The sequence below is a fragment of the Castor canadensis genome, chromosome 11, assembly GCF_047511655.1.
Source record: "Castor canadensis chromosome 11, mCasCan1.hap1v2, whole genome shotgun sequence".
NCBI classification, from domain to species: domain Eukaryota; kingdom Metazoa; phylum Chordata; class Mammalia; order Rodentia; family Castoridae; genus Castor; species Castor canadensis.
Window position 1 is genome coordinate 51,465,065 of NC_133396.1, and position 14,706 is coordinate 51,479,770.

Sequence of the window (14,706 nt, forward strand, 5' to 3'; positions counted from 1 at the left end):
CACCCCCTCCCAGCTGTTTTATGAGCTTTGCAGAGGCAGAACCTGGATGGGGGCGGGGCTGTGCTGTGGGTCTCAGCAGTGGGATTAGGAGAGTTCCCAAGCCTTGCCTGGACCTCCCTTTCCTGACCCCTGCTGGGCTGATCGAGTAGTGCCCTGGCCATATGGCTGCTGTCTGCTGACACACTGACACACATTCTGAGAAGCAGGGCTTGTGGCTTGTGGAGACAGCCAGACCATCACTGAACAGTGGTGACTAGGAGCAGGTGATTCTTTTCATGGTCTCCTCAAATGTCCTGATAAGCTTGATGAGGTGTGCCTTGCAGGGGGTGTTGCAGAGGGCTCTGGAGCAAGTCAGGCCTCTAGCTGAGGAAGTAGGATGGCTAGATGGGGGCTGTCGCTGCTCAGGGAGCAGGACCACTCACTGCACAAGGCTGGATGCTGGCTTTGGAGACCATCCTGGTTGTTGGGGCCAGGGAGAGCTCTTGCTCAGAGACCAGAAGTGTGTCAGGAACTGAGGAGGTGGCCTGGCTCAGGTTTTTAGGAAGGTGGAGTTCCTGCCCCATAGGGGCTGGTTGGCTGTAAAATGAGGACCAAAGGCGTCTCTGGCTATTGTGAAGGTGGCGTATCGGGTGACAGGAGTGAGGAAGGAGCTGGGGGAAGCGGGTGGGGGAGGAGGAAGAATTTTCATAGTTTTCAGGCTGAATAACCATCTCACACCTACTCAGGGTTGGGAAGTAGCTAATACCCATGCCTTGTGAAGATGGCTGCGGCTGGTGGCAGAACTCAGTATCCTGAGAGGGCCTGCTAGGATCCCATTACCCAGCCTCCACCCCATTTTTAAAATGGGGAAACTGAGGCCCAGGGTGGGGGGGTTTGACCTGCAGTGTTAGAGCTCCCACAATAGAAAGACACAGGTGCCACTTACCAGCTTGGCGTGGGAACAGCCTGGGTTCTAATCTCCAGCAGACAGAATGACAGACATTCTGGCCATCGATGGGACCAGATAGGGATGCCCTGGGCCAGGGTGGGCATTCAGAGTCCCCACTTCCTCCTCTGGTCTGTCACCACAGCTGAGACTCAGACACTCCAGGCAGTCATGGAGTGGACCTTTTAGCTTCATTCGTATCCCATGAAAGCCCCATGTGCTTTTGTGTCGCCCGGCTAAGGTGACAGCTGGGGAGATGCTGAGTCTTCTTCTGTCTGTGTGGCACTGTAGGGGGTGACTTCCTGCAGCCCTGGACAGGTAGGCTTTACCCTCTGCTTTCATACCCCTCAAGCCTGCCTCCCAGTCAGCTGGGAGTCCTTTAGGGTCCAAGAGGAGGGGCCTCAGGCAGTGCAGCCCATGCCCCCATTTCACCAACGGGACACTAAGGCATGCAGGTCAGGGATTTGTTCAGAACCCATAGTGCTGTCTTGTGCCAAGCTCCTGCTCTCTGGCCCTGCTCTCTTTGAGTCTCTGCTCGTGGTCCTGACACGTGGCCCGTGGGGGCGGGCAGTAATAGTGGCTGCTGTTGATCTCAGGTAGTGTTATCTGCCTCATTTCTCGCGTGTAGAAACTAAGGCCAAACTGGTTAGTCCCTGCCTAAGGTCACCTAGCTAGTTCTTGTGACATGTAGTCACACTCAAACTCTAGAACCTCCTCTTGTGTTCCCCCACCCCTCAGTAGCAGGACAGTGGCAGGCTGGGCCTGGGAGAGGCCACTGATCTCAAGACCTGCAATCCTCCATCTCCCCTCCCAGCCACATCCCAGGCTGGCAGGGGCAGGGCCAGGACGCTGTGAGGTGCTGACGGGGAACTTTGCCCGCCTTCACCTTCTGCCTGCCTCCCAGGAGCTCTTCCTCACTCTTCTTCCTTATCTCTCCCCGTGAGTCATCTTTATCCCTCCCCTGACACACACTCTGTAAGAAGCAGGAGGTCCCCTGGGTCTGTAGTGGGGATTTTGCTGTCTGACCCCCTTTCCACAGGGCTTCTGGGCTGTGGTTGCTGGTGCTGAGTCAGGGCGGCCCAGTCTGCATCTCGCACTCACCCTGCCCTGTTGTCAGCACAGCTGGCAGACCCTGGGGCAGGGAAGTGACACAGCACACACTCAGCCTACACCAGCTCCACCACACCACTGGGGAGAGGCTGTGTTTCTGGCAGGTCCACCTGCTTGATCCCCCTTCCCAGAAGACTAGGAAGGTAACTAGGGGGCAACAGTGTGGTAACAGGAGCCAAGAGTGTGGGTCTGGCTGTGGGACTGAGACTGGCCCCAGCTCCTCCCCAGCCCCACCATCCCTTCTGTAAAATGGGTACAGGCAATGAAGGTTATGGGGGTCCCTTGGTCTCTGACACCTGCTGCCCTTGGATTCTAGACTTATCTAGGACAGGGGACAGTGGGTTCTGCCTAATACCTGTCCTAGCTGTGTGGCCTGAGTCGGCAGCCTGCGCTCTCTGAGCTGCCCTCCAGCCTCAGTGGCTTTACTCCAAGGCGGAGGTCACCTGCCCACCCTTCCCCCAGCCCCCAGGAGCCAGTGATTTATCTGGGGAAAAACCTGCTGTGAGGTTCCAGCCACATACCAGAGGCTGGGCCTGTAGAATCACGCCTGGGAGGGACAAGCTGCAGCCTCCCAGAGGGGTGAGGCTGGGCTGGGTGGATGGCCTCAGCCAGAAGCTGGGATGGGTGTTCTAGCAAGACTTCCAGCACATGCCTAGCTCCCATCCTGGTGACATGGGACAGAGCCCCTGGCAGGATCCCTTCCCCAACCTAGACACCCCTGGGAAGGCCAGGGGTAGGGGCCAATCAGGCCTTCTCCATTTTACCATGGAGGAAGCAGAGGGAGGCTGAGGTGCCAATGGTGAGCTCCTGACTAGAACCCAGATCTCTGCCCACTGGGTCAGCCATGGGGACTGAGAGAAGTTAAGTTTCTTGCCCAAACCCACACAGCAGGAAGGAAATCGAGCCCAAGTTTCATGATGCCCGATTGACCTCTCATGCTTTCTGTCAGGACTCCGCCTTCGCACGCTGCAGTCCTGGCCTACAGCTTGGCTCCAGGAGAATAAACGCAACTTAATGAGGCATTTATTAAATGTCAGCTATGTGGTAGGCGCTGAGCCGGCTCTTTACCTACACTGTGTAATCCTTGCCACGACTCCATAAACTAGGTGTTGCCTTCATTCTCACAGGAGGAAACCAAGGCTTGGAGGAGCTCAGAGAAAGCAGATAACTTGCCCAAGGCCACAGAGCCTACAACTGGAAGAGGGGGCCCAGAAGCCAAGTGTGCAGATGCCGGGCAGCCCTACTAAGTTTGCAGGCTCTTCCTTCTGAGCCCTGCCCCTGGGTGGATGCAGTGGGCTTCACTCCCCACCCCCGCTTGACTCAGAACAGTAAACTCGTGTTCACAGGCTCCTTGGCACTTGAACACAGGACTCCTGGTCACAGGGGAATGGAAACCCAGAAAAGTTAAGTTTCTTGCCTAAGGCCACACAGTAAGAAGGAATCGAGCCCAGATCAGAGCCTAATGACCCTGGGACTGGTGATGGGAACCTGTGCCTGGCCTCTTCCTGAGGACCAGGAGGGAGGGCTCCTATCACATCTGAATCTAGGGGCACAGTCGTGCACTGCATACTGATGTTAGGACAGTGACAACCCGCGTATCCGACAGGTTGTGGTTGCTTCGTGATTCCCAGCTTCTTACTTTGTGTGGCACTCTATGATGGCCACACAACGACATCTCCTAACAGTGCAGTTCTCAAATAACCCCTTCATTAAGCTTCATGCAACTGGGCTAGGAGAGCGCTTTGACACTGAGAGCCACCCCTGGGTTGACATGGCTTGGCTGGAACCCCAGGCAGGCAGCAGTGGCCTAGGCTTCCTCGGCAGGCAGGGGAGCAGCTTCCTGCTTGCTGTGGCAGCTCCTGGCCCAGGGCCGTACCTATCCGGGTGGGGAAGTATCTGATACCATAATTCTGGGTGTTGGCTGCCATCTTCTCCGAAGGTTCCTTCCCCACGGCGCTTACGTCTTAATTGAGAGTTGTTGAGAGTGAGAGCGGCCCTGCCAGGAAGAAGGCCTGCTCACATCACTGATGAGACAGAGGTTCGAGTGGGCCAGAACCTGCCAGAGCTCACATAAGGGTCTTTAATGTGCCTGGGCCTGGACTGGGCTCCATGGAGCTCCTTGTCTCCCTGGTTTGGAAGGCTACCCTGAAGTTGAGGGACCCACTCCCATGCTGCTCAGTTCTGGGCCTCAGTTTCCTTATCTGTAGAGTGGGGATTGGTTACTAGTACAGAAGAAGTGACCTGGAAGTACTGAGAGCTCTGAGGATATGCAGGCAGGGGTAGCAGCCAAGGAGGGAGGTGGGGTCTTACCATGTGTCCATGCCGGCCCTGGCTGGGCAGGCTGCCCCAGCCTCCTTTCCTGGAGTCTAAATGACCCCTGGATTCCAGCATCTTCTCAGGTTAAGTGACATGTGGATGGTGAGAAGATGGGCTTTAGTATCATGCAAATCCACGCCCAAGCCCAGCCCAGGTCTTGTCTTGGTGACCACCTAAGAGAGCGGTCACCTCTCCAGCCTCAGTGCTGCATTGAGGTCGTCACTTGCCTCCTGGAATCCTGGTAAGATTTAAGTGAAACAAAAATGGGCACAACGCTCTCAGAATGGTGTCCAGCACGGAGCCATAGCCAGTGAATGTCACGTCCTCTTCTCTTGTCCCATCCACCTTCATCCTCATCCAGCTCCAGTGAGCCCCTCCGGGGGAGCCTGGGTCAAGGGGCGGTGAGCTCCCCGGCCTGGGAGGAGTTCAAGTAGGGGCTCTGTGGAATGCAGCAGTCAGGATGTGGACAGCTGGTGGCCTCAGCCCTGTCCTGTGACCTTGGGCAAGTCCTTTCTGGGCCAGGTATCTAGGAGTAGGATGTTCGGGGACTGACCCCAGTATATCACACTCCCATAGAAGTGGGGGTTTCAGAGTCTTTTGATTCTGTGGTTGAGATTTTCTGGTTTGATTTTCAATGGCTCCCATGTGGTGCTCTGTTTGGTTGGATCCTGACCAGATGTGGCTAGCAGGGGGAGGGCGGGACCTTATCCTTTTGTCTCATGTACAGAGCGCAGGCTGTGCTCACACATCTCTGCCCCACTCCTGAACCCCCAGGAGAGGGCTGGTCTCTGGGGAGTGGGAGACGTCCCAGGCTGCATCCCCATACCCTGGGCTCGGCTGGGCTCCACTGCTCCGCTGGGCTCTTGGTCAGAGGGCTCTGGGTGTGACTGGTATAGCTTTCTGGCCATGATCCACAGCCATTTGGCACTCAGGAGGCCTCAGCCTCCTTTAATTGGCTTAATGAGGCTTCCTTTCTAATAGTCAGGGTGGGGATGTTCACCCAGCAGCTGAGTGTCAGAGGGGGCGGGACCAAGAATACCATCTGGCCCACCTGCACATTAGCAGGAAGAGAAACTGAGGCTTACAGGGGAAAGAGACATGCCATAGCCACCCAGGGGCCACCCAGTGCAGGTGAGGACAGCACTGAGGCTGGACTTCCTCAGAAAGGGGGGTGCTGAGAGGCTGGGGGGCAGTCAGCTAGGAATGGACATGGGATCCCTGCCCCAGGAGAGCCTGGGCACAGAGTGGGAGCTGTGCAGCCCGGGACAGTGACTGCCCCTCTGGGAAAGGGAGGTGGGAGTAGCATCCTCACCCTGCCTGGTCCCCTGAAAAGGGAGACATGTCTGAGTGTCAGTTGGCCCAGTTGTCCTCGCTATACTTGGCTTAGATCCCTCCACCCCATGAGGCAAGTTCTCTCTAAACCTGTCTTCAGAGGACAGGACAGGAAAACTCTCCTGAAGAGTGCCAGGAGCCATGGGGAGCCCACCAGGAATCCCTGGAGGCCTCCCGAACACCCCAGAGCCTTGTCTATCCTGCCAGCAGCATTGGGGGGACAGCCAGCCAGTGAGGACTGAAGTCTGTCCATCCTGGTCCTGCTGCTGGAGGACAGGTGGGGGCAGGAGACTAGCTCTTCTCTGTCCCATTGTACACCCCCTAAGGGAGGGGAGCACCTGAGCCCCCGTGTAGGGGTAGCTGCAATCCTGGGAGCCCTGTTTCTCTGCCTACAGTAGGAGGGGGTGATCACTGCAGTGCAGTGTGCAGGATGGGTTCTTGTAGCTTCGTATGGCTGAGAAACTTTTTTTTGGCTGTGCTAGAGAAGTGTCCTAGCACCGAGCCACACCTCCAGACCTGAAAAGGCTGTTCTTCCACCTTTGGTTTTGAGCAGTATTTCCACCGGCCGTGCACTTTCAGGTGGATGGTTTGTTTCCATCAGTACTTTAAAGATGTCGCTTGCTGTCTTGTGGCTGCAGCGAGTTGCCTGTTTGTCCGTGTTCCTTGATATGTCACAGGCTGTTTTCCTCCGATTGCTTGCATGATTCTCTTGTTACTGATTTTAAGTGATTCAGTTGTGATGCTTTAGCACAGTTCTCTTCTTGTCTCTCCTGCTTGGAAATCATTGAACTTATGGACCTGTGAACTTAGTTGCCATGGAATGTGGGAGTGACTTGGTCATTACTTTTTCAAGTGGTTCTTCTGCCTCTCTCTCCCACCCCAACCCAGCAGCCTTCTGAGTCTCCAGTTCTATGTGCGTTAGACGACTTGAGGTTGAACACAGTGCACTGATGGACCAGTCATGCTTCTTCAGTCTCTTCCTGTTCATTAGGTCGGATACTTTCTGTTGATATATCTTCCAGTTCATTAATCTTTTCTTTCATAGTGTCTAATTTGCTATTAATTCCACCCAGTATATTTTTCATCTTAAACAGTGCATTTCTCATTCTCAAGGTTCGGTTTATTGGTTTTTTTTCGGTGGGGGGCAGTAAAGGAATTTGAATTCAGGCATCCTGAGCTTGGTAGGTAGGTGCTCTACCATTTCAGCCACATCTCCATTCCTTTTTGCTTTAGTTGTTTTTCTGATAGGGTCTTGCACTTTTTGCCCAGGCTGACATTGGTCCATGATCCTTCTACCTACATCTTCTGTGTAGCTGGGATTACAGGTGTGTATCACCATGCCCAGTTTGTTCTATGAGATAGGGACTCACTTTTTTTTGCCTGACATCTTCCTATTTCTACCTCCCATGTAGTTGGGATTACAGGCATGAGCCTGGTAATTTTTTTTTTTTTTTAATTTCCATGTTTCTACTCTGGGTTTTTGAGCTAGTGCCTTCTGAGGCTCATGTTGTCAGTTCTTTCTGGGGTCTCTGCTGCACCACCTGTTGTCCCTGGATTTATAGCTTTTGTGGGAGGGTTTTTGGTTTTTGGCAGTACTGGGGTTTGAACTCAGGGCTTCATGTTTGTAAGTCAGGTTCTCCAGCCTCTTTTGCTCTGGTTGCTTTGGAGATAGGGGCTCGCTTTTTACCCAGAATGGCCTGGACCGAGACCCTCCTATTTTACACTTCCTGCCATTGCTGGAATGACAAGGCATGTGCCACACCCAGCTGTTTTCGTTGAGAATGGGGGTCTTGCAAAATTTTTTGCCTGGGCTGGCCTGGAACTGCAATCCTCCCGAGCTCAGCCTCCCGTATAACCTGGGATGACAGGCACACTACCACACCCAGCTATTATTGGTTGAGGTGGGGTCTCTTGAGAATTTCCCTGGCTGGCCTCAAACCATGATCCTTCTGATCTCAGCCTCCCAGGTGTGAGCCAACAGCACCTGGCTTGTAGGAATTTTTTTATTACTAAGGTAGCTGTATGGATTCAGCCTCTACTTTTCCATCATGGCTAAGAGTAGAAGTTAAGCTCCAGATCTTCATGGCCATGACCCCAACCTTGAAGATCAGTATTCCTCATTCTGTTCCCCTGGATGTCAGCCACTGTCTTCCTCAGCTTTCCAGCTGGCCAGACAGAAGTGGGAGACGGGTGGTGACCATTTCTGGTCTGTCTGACCACAGGTAGAATGGGTCTGGTGCAGCAGGACTCAAGTTGGTGGGTGAGGAGCAGGGTGAGTGTGGCTGCCTCCTATGTGTCCTGTGAGGGCTTTATCACTGTCCTCCAGCAGCCCTGTGCGGGGAGTGTGGGGGTTGTTATGATCCCCATGAGAAGTGGAGGTACTTGCCTGACGTCACTGACTTCCCAGGAAGAGGTAGGCTGGGAGCCAGATGGTCCAGAGCCCACACCATCACTGCCTGGGCGTCTGCCATCATAGCTAAGAATGACAGAGCCCTCCCCTGCCACACCTTCTGTCTGTAGCACTGTGTACTGTACTATGTTGAGGCCACTCCAGGGCTCCAGGCCCAGGGAGCACTGGGGTGTGTATCTGTCCTGCTCCTCTGGAACAGTTTGCAGAAAGATCTCAGCTGGCTCTCTGAGCAGCCCCAGGAGTCTGAGGTCTTTGAGAGTGAGTCAGGTGGGGTCGTGGCAGAGGGCTTGTCACATGCAGGCTGGAAACTGTCCCTCTGATTCCATCTCAGGATCCAGGCCTAAAGGACTTGTCACCATGGCATTTTCAGAAATGCACAAATGATGCATGTTTAAGCCAGATAAGCCAGAGTAATGATAGAGGAGCCAGGGGTAGTACTTGAGTTGGGTTTTGAAGGATGGATAGGAGTTGTTTAGGTAGACACAAAATCAGCAAGCAGCCCACCAGGAGGCAGCCTGTATAGAGAGCTGGTGGGTTGAAATAGGAAGTTTTGGGGAGAGGGGGCAGTGAGTTCGGGACCCCAGGAGACACGCTGCTGCAGAAGCTGGGGCTACAACAACAGTTCTCTAGCGGTAACAGACCAGCCAGCTGTCTCACCTGTCTTTCCTCCCTGGCACTTCCAGGAGACCTGTCCACCCACTCACTCTGAGGACACTTTTGCTGTATCAAGTGGAATCTGTGGGCACAGGAAACAGCTAGAAAACAGCTGTTGTGGGTGCTGGGAGCTGTGGGCTGGTGTTGGCACCTGGCAGGGCAGGAGCCTGTTGTGGTGCTGGAAGTGGAGTGGCCACCAGCGCTTCCTCTCCAGGCCTATGGGTGTGGTGATGTGCTCTAGCTGGCCTAGACAGGCCTCACTGGGCCCTGGGCAGAACGCAAGGGCACAGCGAGGCAGGGTGCTTCAGCAACTACATCAGAGAAAACAGGTCTTGGACATCTTGTCCATCCTAGAGAGGGGACACAGGTCACAGCCCTGGCTAGAGCTGAAGGCGCTGGGGCTGCTGCCCTTGCTGGGCTCAGGCTGAGGCGTGGGAGGTACCTGGTGCTCTCCTCTCTGCAGGCCCAGCTCTGTGGGCAGCCATCCCCACACTCCCATTTGGCGGATGGGGAAACTGAGGGGCCAGGAGGGCTGTGACTTATGCCGGGCCTTGGTTGCTGCAGTCGCTCCTGGGCCAAGCTGCCTGGTCTTGTCCTCTGTTGATAGAATCTTCCTGAGACACCCCTCTCCCACCCCCAGCCAGGCACCATGATGGGCTCTACCCCTGATGAGCTCACACTGTCACAGGTGAACTGGGATGACCAAACAGGTGATTAGGCCAGGAAGTGATACCACTGTGCCACAGTTTCCTCATGTGTAAAATGGGAGAAGGAACCGCTGCTTATGAGGACCACACAAGATAACAGGTGTCAACCCTCAGACAGCACAAGGGCTGGGGACTGGCCCAGTCTTTAAGCACATAGTTTGGGGATGGGGTGCTTGACCCTGGTTCCAGTTTCTGTCACTGACTGTTCCCAGCTTTCTCCTCTACAAAGTCAGCAGGGCATGACAGGTCTCAAGGGCCTCCAAGGAACCTTTGGTGCCTGAATGTGGACAGCCAAGCTGTGGGGACTGCTGGGGAGCCCCAGACAATGCCTCCTGTCCCAGCATCAGCCAGAGCCTGTTGTAAGTCCTCTGACTACCCCCAGATACTGACCTCAATGCCTGGGGAGAGCCAGCCCTCAGCCACCGGCCCCCGCTACTCATCCATCCCGGCGAGCAGGCATCCACGGATCTAACCTGGCAGCAGACAATCCCTGGATCAGACACCCTGCCTGGCTGAGGACAGCAGCCCTCGGCGAGCAAGTGCACATGGTGCAGGTCCTGCTGGGGCACGTCCCCAGCCAAAGCCCAGGGCAAATCCCAACTGCCAGCCTGAAACCATCCATGACAGATCCAGGGCTGGGAAGGGGCTGGTGCACCTCCATGCAGAGGCGTGTTGGCTGTGCCCTGATTCAGCCCCTTTCCAGGGCAGCATGTGAGGCTGATTGTCTCCCCATTAATGGCTGTCCAAGGGGGCTGCAGGACTGGAGTGACTTGGGGTCTGTGAGATCCCAGGCAAGGAGGTCCCTGCTGCCACCCACCACCAATTTAGGAGTCCATCACCCTCAGCTTGTGGTGAGATCCAAGAAGCCCACCCAGCAGACATTGTGTCTCCTTGCTCCCTCCCTTGCCTGCCATCTACCCGAGCAGTCTCTGGGCTTTGCTTGAACATGTCCTGGGTCAGAGTGCTTCTTCCTTCCCTCAAGACTTCTGCCCAGCCTCTGACAGCTGGGGGTGCTGCAGTCACCATTTCCTCATCTAACACCAACATCACATCCTTTGGCTTACCCTGCTGACTCCAGTCCCACTCTGCACCCCCTTTGCCCCCAAACATCCCCTCAGACTCAGAAACAGTGAGTACCTATTCCTCAGAGGACATGGATCCTAGGCCTCAGTCCCCATGGAGCTCTCTCTGGTGGGTCCTGCATCTCTACTCTGGGAGGACCAGTACCTTCCAGGCCCCCAAGACCATGCTTCCAAGGTACAGGGCAGGAGACCAGCCTTGAGCTGGCTTGCTTCATCACCTCCAGCGAGCCTCAGGACCTCTCTGAGCCTCAGTTTGCCTGGCTGCGTGCTGGAATCACCACCACGGTGCTTGTGTGAGGATAGGGTGGGTGCTGAGAGGACCACTTGCGAGGCTGGTGGTGGGAAGAAGGCAGCACATGGGCGTCCCTGAGGACCTCCTTCAGGTTGGGGTCTTTCACATGCATTGCTGGATCAGAATAATGTGCTTGCCTTGAGAGATGGAGCCTGTGGTGCTGATGAGAAAACTAGGCCTAGAGAGGTTTTGCTCAGGGTCACACAGCAGGTCCGTGGCAGGGCAGGCCTGGCACCCTTTTGTGCTGGAGTTTAGGTTTTGGTGCCAGATGAGCAGCAGGCGTCAGCAAGGGCCTGAGGCCTGGGAGGAGTCCAGATGGGCCTGCAGTGGCCAGCCTGGTGAGCTCACTGTGGGTGTGCAGACACGTCCCCAGCAGGCTCCAGGCAGCCTTCTGTCACCCTGTGTGCATGCATCCCAGAGAAGGGAGCTGTCAGGCATCACAGTGGAGGGGATGAGCTTGGCTCCCTGGCCTGGGTAGGTCCCAGCCCAGCCATCCCAGCTTGCTGCATGGGCTGGAGCCAGCCCCTGGTGTCTCTGTACAGTTTCCCTGTGCACACATTCCCAGGGGCAGAGGGACCCCCTGCAAAGTCTAGAGAACTGGGTGGCTGTGATGGCTGGCACAGCCTGATCTGACCACTGCCCTGTGCTGCCTGGTGGCCAGGGAGGAGCTGAGGGGATGAAAGGCCCAGCGCCAGGCCTGCACCCCCAGTTCTGTCCATGGCCTGCCTTGCCCTAGTCTTCACTTGTCTGCCTGGCCCAGGAAGCCAAGGAAGATGATTGAGCTGGGCCAGGCTGGAGGTGGGTAGATGCACTTTTTGACCTCTAGAGCCCCACCCTGAACTAGATCCAGGACAGTGAAGATCACCTGTGATGGAAACAGGTGTCAGGTGACAAGAAGAGCACATGTGCTGATGTGGGCTCTGTCCAGACCAGACAGGAGTGATGGCAGCAAGAGGCTGGCCAAAATCCACCACAGCACAGGGACCAGGGAATGATCGTGCCAGCCGCTGTCCTTTTTCCTGATTACTGACGCTCAGCATCGGTCGGCACCGGGAAGAGGGCACTGCGTAGCTGGCTCTGGCTCAGAAATGGACCAGCAGAGAATCCATGGGCTGAGCCCCTCATTGGGCCCAGGGTCCCCACATGGGTGAGGAAGAAGGCCCTAGTGGCCAGTTGGGACACTGCAGAACCTCAGCCCACAGACTTTCCTGACTGCTGACCTTGGCAGAATAACTTTTTCCAAGCAGCCTGTGGGCCCCCTGCTCTCCCGGTGCCGTCCCACTCTTTTTACCTTCCTCACTGCTGGTCAGCTGGGCTGTGTTTTCCACAGTCTGTGTTACAGGAACAACAGACAGGCGCCTGTGCGTGCTTTCTGCCCCCTGCTGCCCTGGCAAGTCCAGCCTGAGGCACTGACTGAATGCTGGCCCTCGGCAGACCCAGGCCCAGTCCTGAGGCTATGGGGGTGGAACTAGTGTGGGTACCCTCAAGGGGGTGACTGGGAGGGGCGTGTATCCTGCAGAGGTCTCCACTGCTGCAGTGACTCATGACCTGGTCCCTCTCTGCTTCCAGGTGATAGCTGTGGTGATGGACACGTTCACTGATGTGGACATCTTCAAGGACTTGCTGGACGCTGGCTTCAAGAGGAAAGTGGCCGTGTACATCATTGTGGACGAGAGTAATGTCAAGTACTTCCTGCACATGTGTGAGCGGGCCTGCATGCACCTGGGGCACCTCAAGGTGAGCTGGCTGTTCACTTGCAGGGATCATTTAGTCAGTCAGCAGTTTATGAGTACCTGCCTATTGTGGACAGAGCCCTGTCGGGGCACACAGAGTTCAGTGATTCTCTAGCCTCCTGCCAAGTGGTCACATAACTTGAGTGCCCGAGGGACAGGATACTCCCTGCAACAAGCAGATAAGATACACGTGGATGGAGTGCGTACCCACCAGGTGCCGGAGCTTGTGCCAAGTACAGCATCACGTGTTATTTCAGAGCCCAGGCCGCACAGGTTACCTGTCTGCCTGCATACCTCTGGTGACCGGCGTATGCTCACCACCTCCTTAGGCAGCTCCTGCCCATTAGGGCAGCTCTGACCCTGGAAGGGCTTTCTTGGGTTAAACCCACACCTGTCTCCTTAGGATAGCCACCTGTGAGTACAAGAATCTGGCTCAGCCAGAGGAAGCTCCGCAAGGCCAAGGTCAGAGCTAATGTGGACTTAAGAGGCACCAGCAGAATAGATGGGTCTTCAGGACGGGGACACGGAACAGAGTTGGAGAGGAGAGGCTTTGCATAGTCTGGGTTGGCTTGGGTTCTCAGCACTGCTTTGCTGTGTGTCCTTGAGCTCATCATCTCCCTTTCTGAGTTCCAGGATCCCATTGGTCCTCCGGAGGGGCAGAGAGTCTGTGGCTGGGCCGTTCCATTCAGACACTGGCATTTGGCACCTGGCTTGGGGGCAAGGAGAGCCCTCCTTCCACTCAGCCCTTGCTCAGCCACTGCTGCAGAGCATTTCCCTGAGAGCAGCTCAGTGTGCAGAGACAGCTTCTGCTTCTCCGTTGTGGGACATGGGCCAGGCCCCCTCCAAGGCACTTTCTGCTGACAACCCATCCTACAGATGGGGAAGTAGAGGCATGGGCCCAGATGTAACTGCCAGGAGGTTAGAGACGAGGGAGTAGACAGCCATCCCTAGGCTCCTTGAGGTCAGCACCACACTCCACTAGGTCCCAGTTTCCTGAGCTGCAGGCCCGTGATTGGAACACAGATCCCAAAAGGGGCAACGCTGGGCTAGTTAACGAGGGCTGGGCTGGCTCTGCGCCTGTAATTTGTCGGCATTTGTCAAGCTCCACTTCCCCCAGCTGAATCCTTTCAAGTGGGTGCAAGTTCTCTCTGCAAGTCTTTAATTTCGGGGACATTTTCATGTGGTCTCCCTGGAGAGTTGACCCCATGCTCACTTGCCATCATGTAATTAGCCACTGGAATCGGCTCCAGTGGCAGACAGCTCATGCCAGAGTGGAAAAGGCAACTTTAAGAACTTGACTGCTCTGTGGACGGCAGTAGGGTGCTCTGCAGGGGCCACCACACTTCTGGATCTGCCACATGCCCACCAGGAGCTTTACGCATTGTGTCACTCAGCCCAATTGTCCCCCGGGGTGAGATGCAGGTGCAGGGTGTGGGCCTGTGTGTTCTGGGGCATCCTGACCCAAGGCTGGCCACTCCAGAGGCCTCAGCCCTTCCCCTTCAGGGCCTGCCCCTCTGGCCTGGAGTTTTCTGAGTTTTCAGAAGTGGGAGGTGGGTGGGAAATGGCAGGGGTGGCTTCAAAACTCCCTACCTGACTCCCTACCCATGTCTTCCTGAGGAGTACTGAGCCGCCTGGACTAGGCTCCCATAGGACAGGTGGGGAAACTGAGGTCTGAGAGGTGTTACTTGCCCAAACATCCTGCCAAGTCAGGGGTTGAACCTAAAAGCCAGCAGTGAGAAATGGGCTTTGGCAAGGAGGGCACAGACCCTGTACCTCAGAATGCCCTGGGGCTGCCAATAACCCACTGTGGGACTTCGGCGTGTGGCTCCACCCCTGTGGATCTCCAGTGCCTCACATAGGTTTGCTTGTGGGTGAAATTAAAGGATGGGGGTTGTTAAAGCACTCTGCGAGCCAAGCACAATTCTGCAGCTGCTGGCAGTAACAATAAATCATAAACCGCAGGCCTGCGGCCTAGGCAAGGGCCTGGGTGTGAGGCCTTCCACACCCACCACCAGCCCTACAGCTGCCTCATGACCATCAGAGTAGGGGAAGGGCAGCTGGCACCAAAGACCCTGGCTCAGCCTGCCCCTCTTGGTTGCCTCCCTCTCTGGGAAGGTGGCCAGGTCTCAGGGTGACATACCCAGG

The 14,706-nt window shown here is 55.8% G+C and overlaps 2 protein-coding genes across 8 annotated transcripts in view; one reads left to right on the forward strand and one right to left on the reverse strand.

Moving 5' to 3' along the window:
- The window catches only part of Slc5a10 (solute carrier family 5 member 10), a 59,338-nt gene that overhangs the window by 14,532 nt on the left and 30,100 nt on the right, over positions 1-14,706 (reverse strand). The gene's annotated exons all lie outside the window — the stretch shown is intronic.
- Fam83g (family with sequence similarity 83 member G) overlaps positions 1-14,706 on the forward strand; it is a 30,318-nt gene that overhangs the window by 1,708 nt on the left and 13,904 nt on the right. Inside the window, exon 3 of the mRNA XM_020187706.2 lies at positions 12,398-12,565. Coding sequence (XP_020043295.1) covers positions 12,398-12,565 — 168 coding nt within the window. The remainder of the gene's footprint in view (positions 1-12,397; positions 12,566-14,706) is intronic.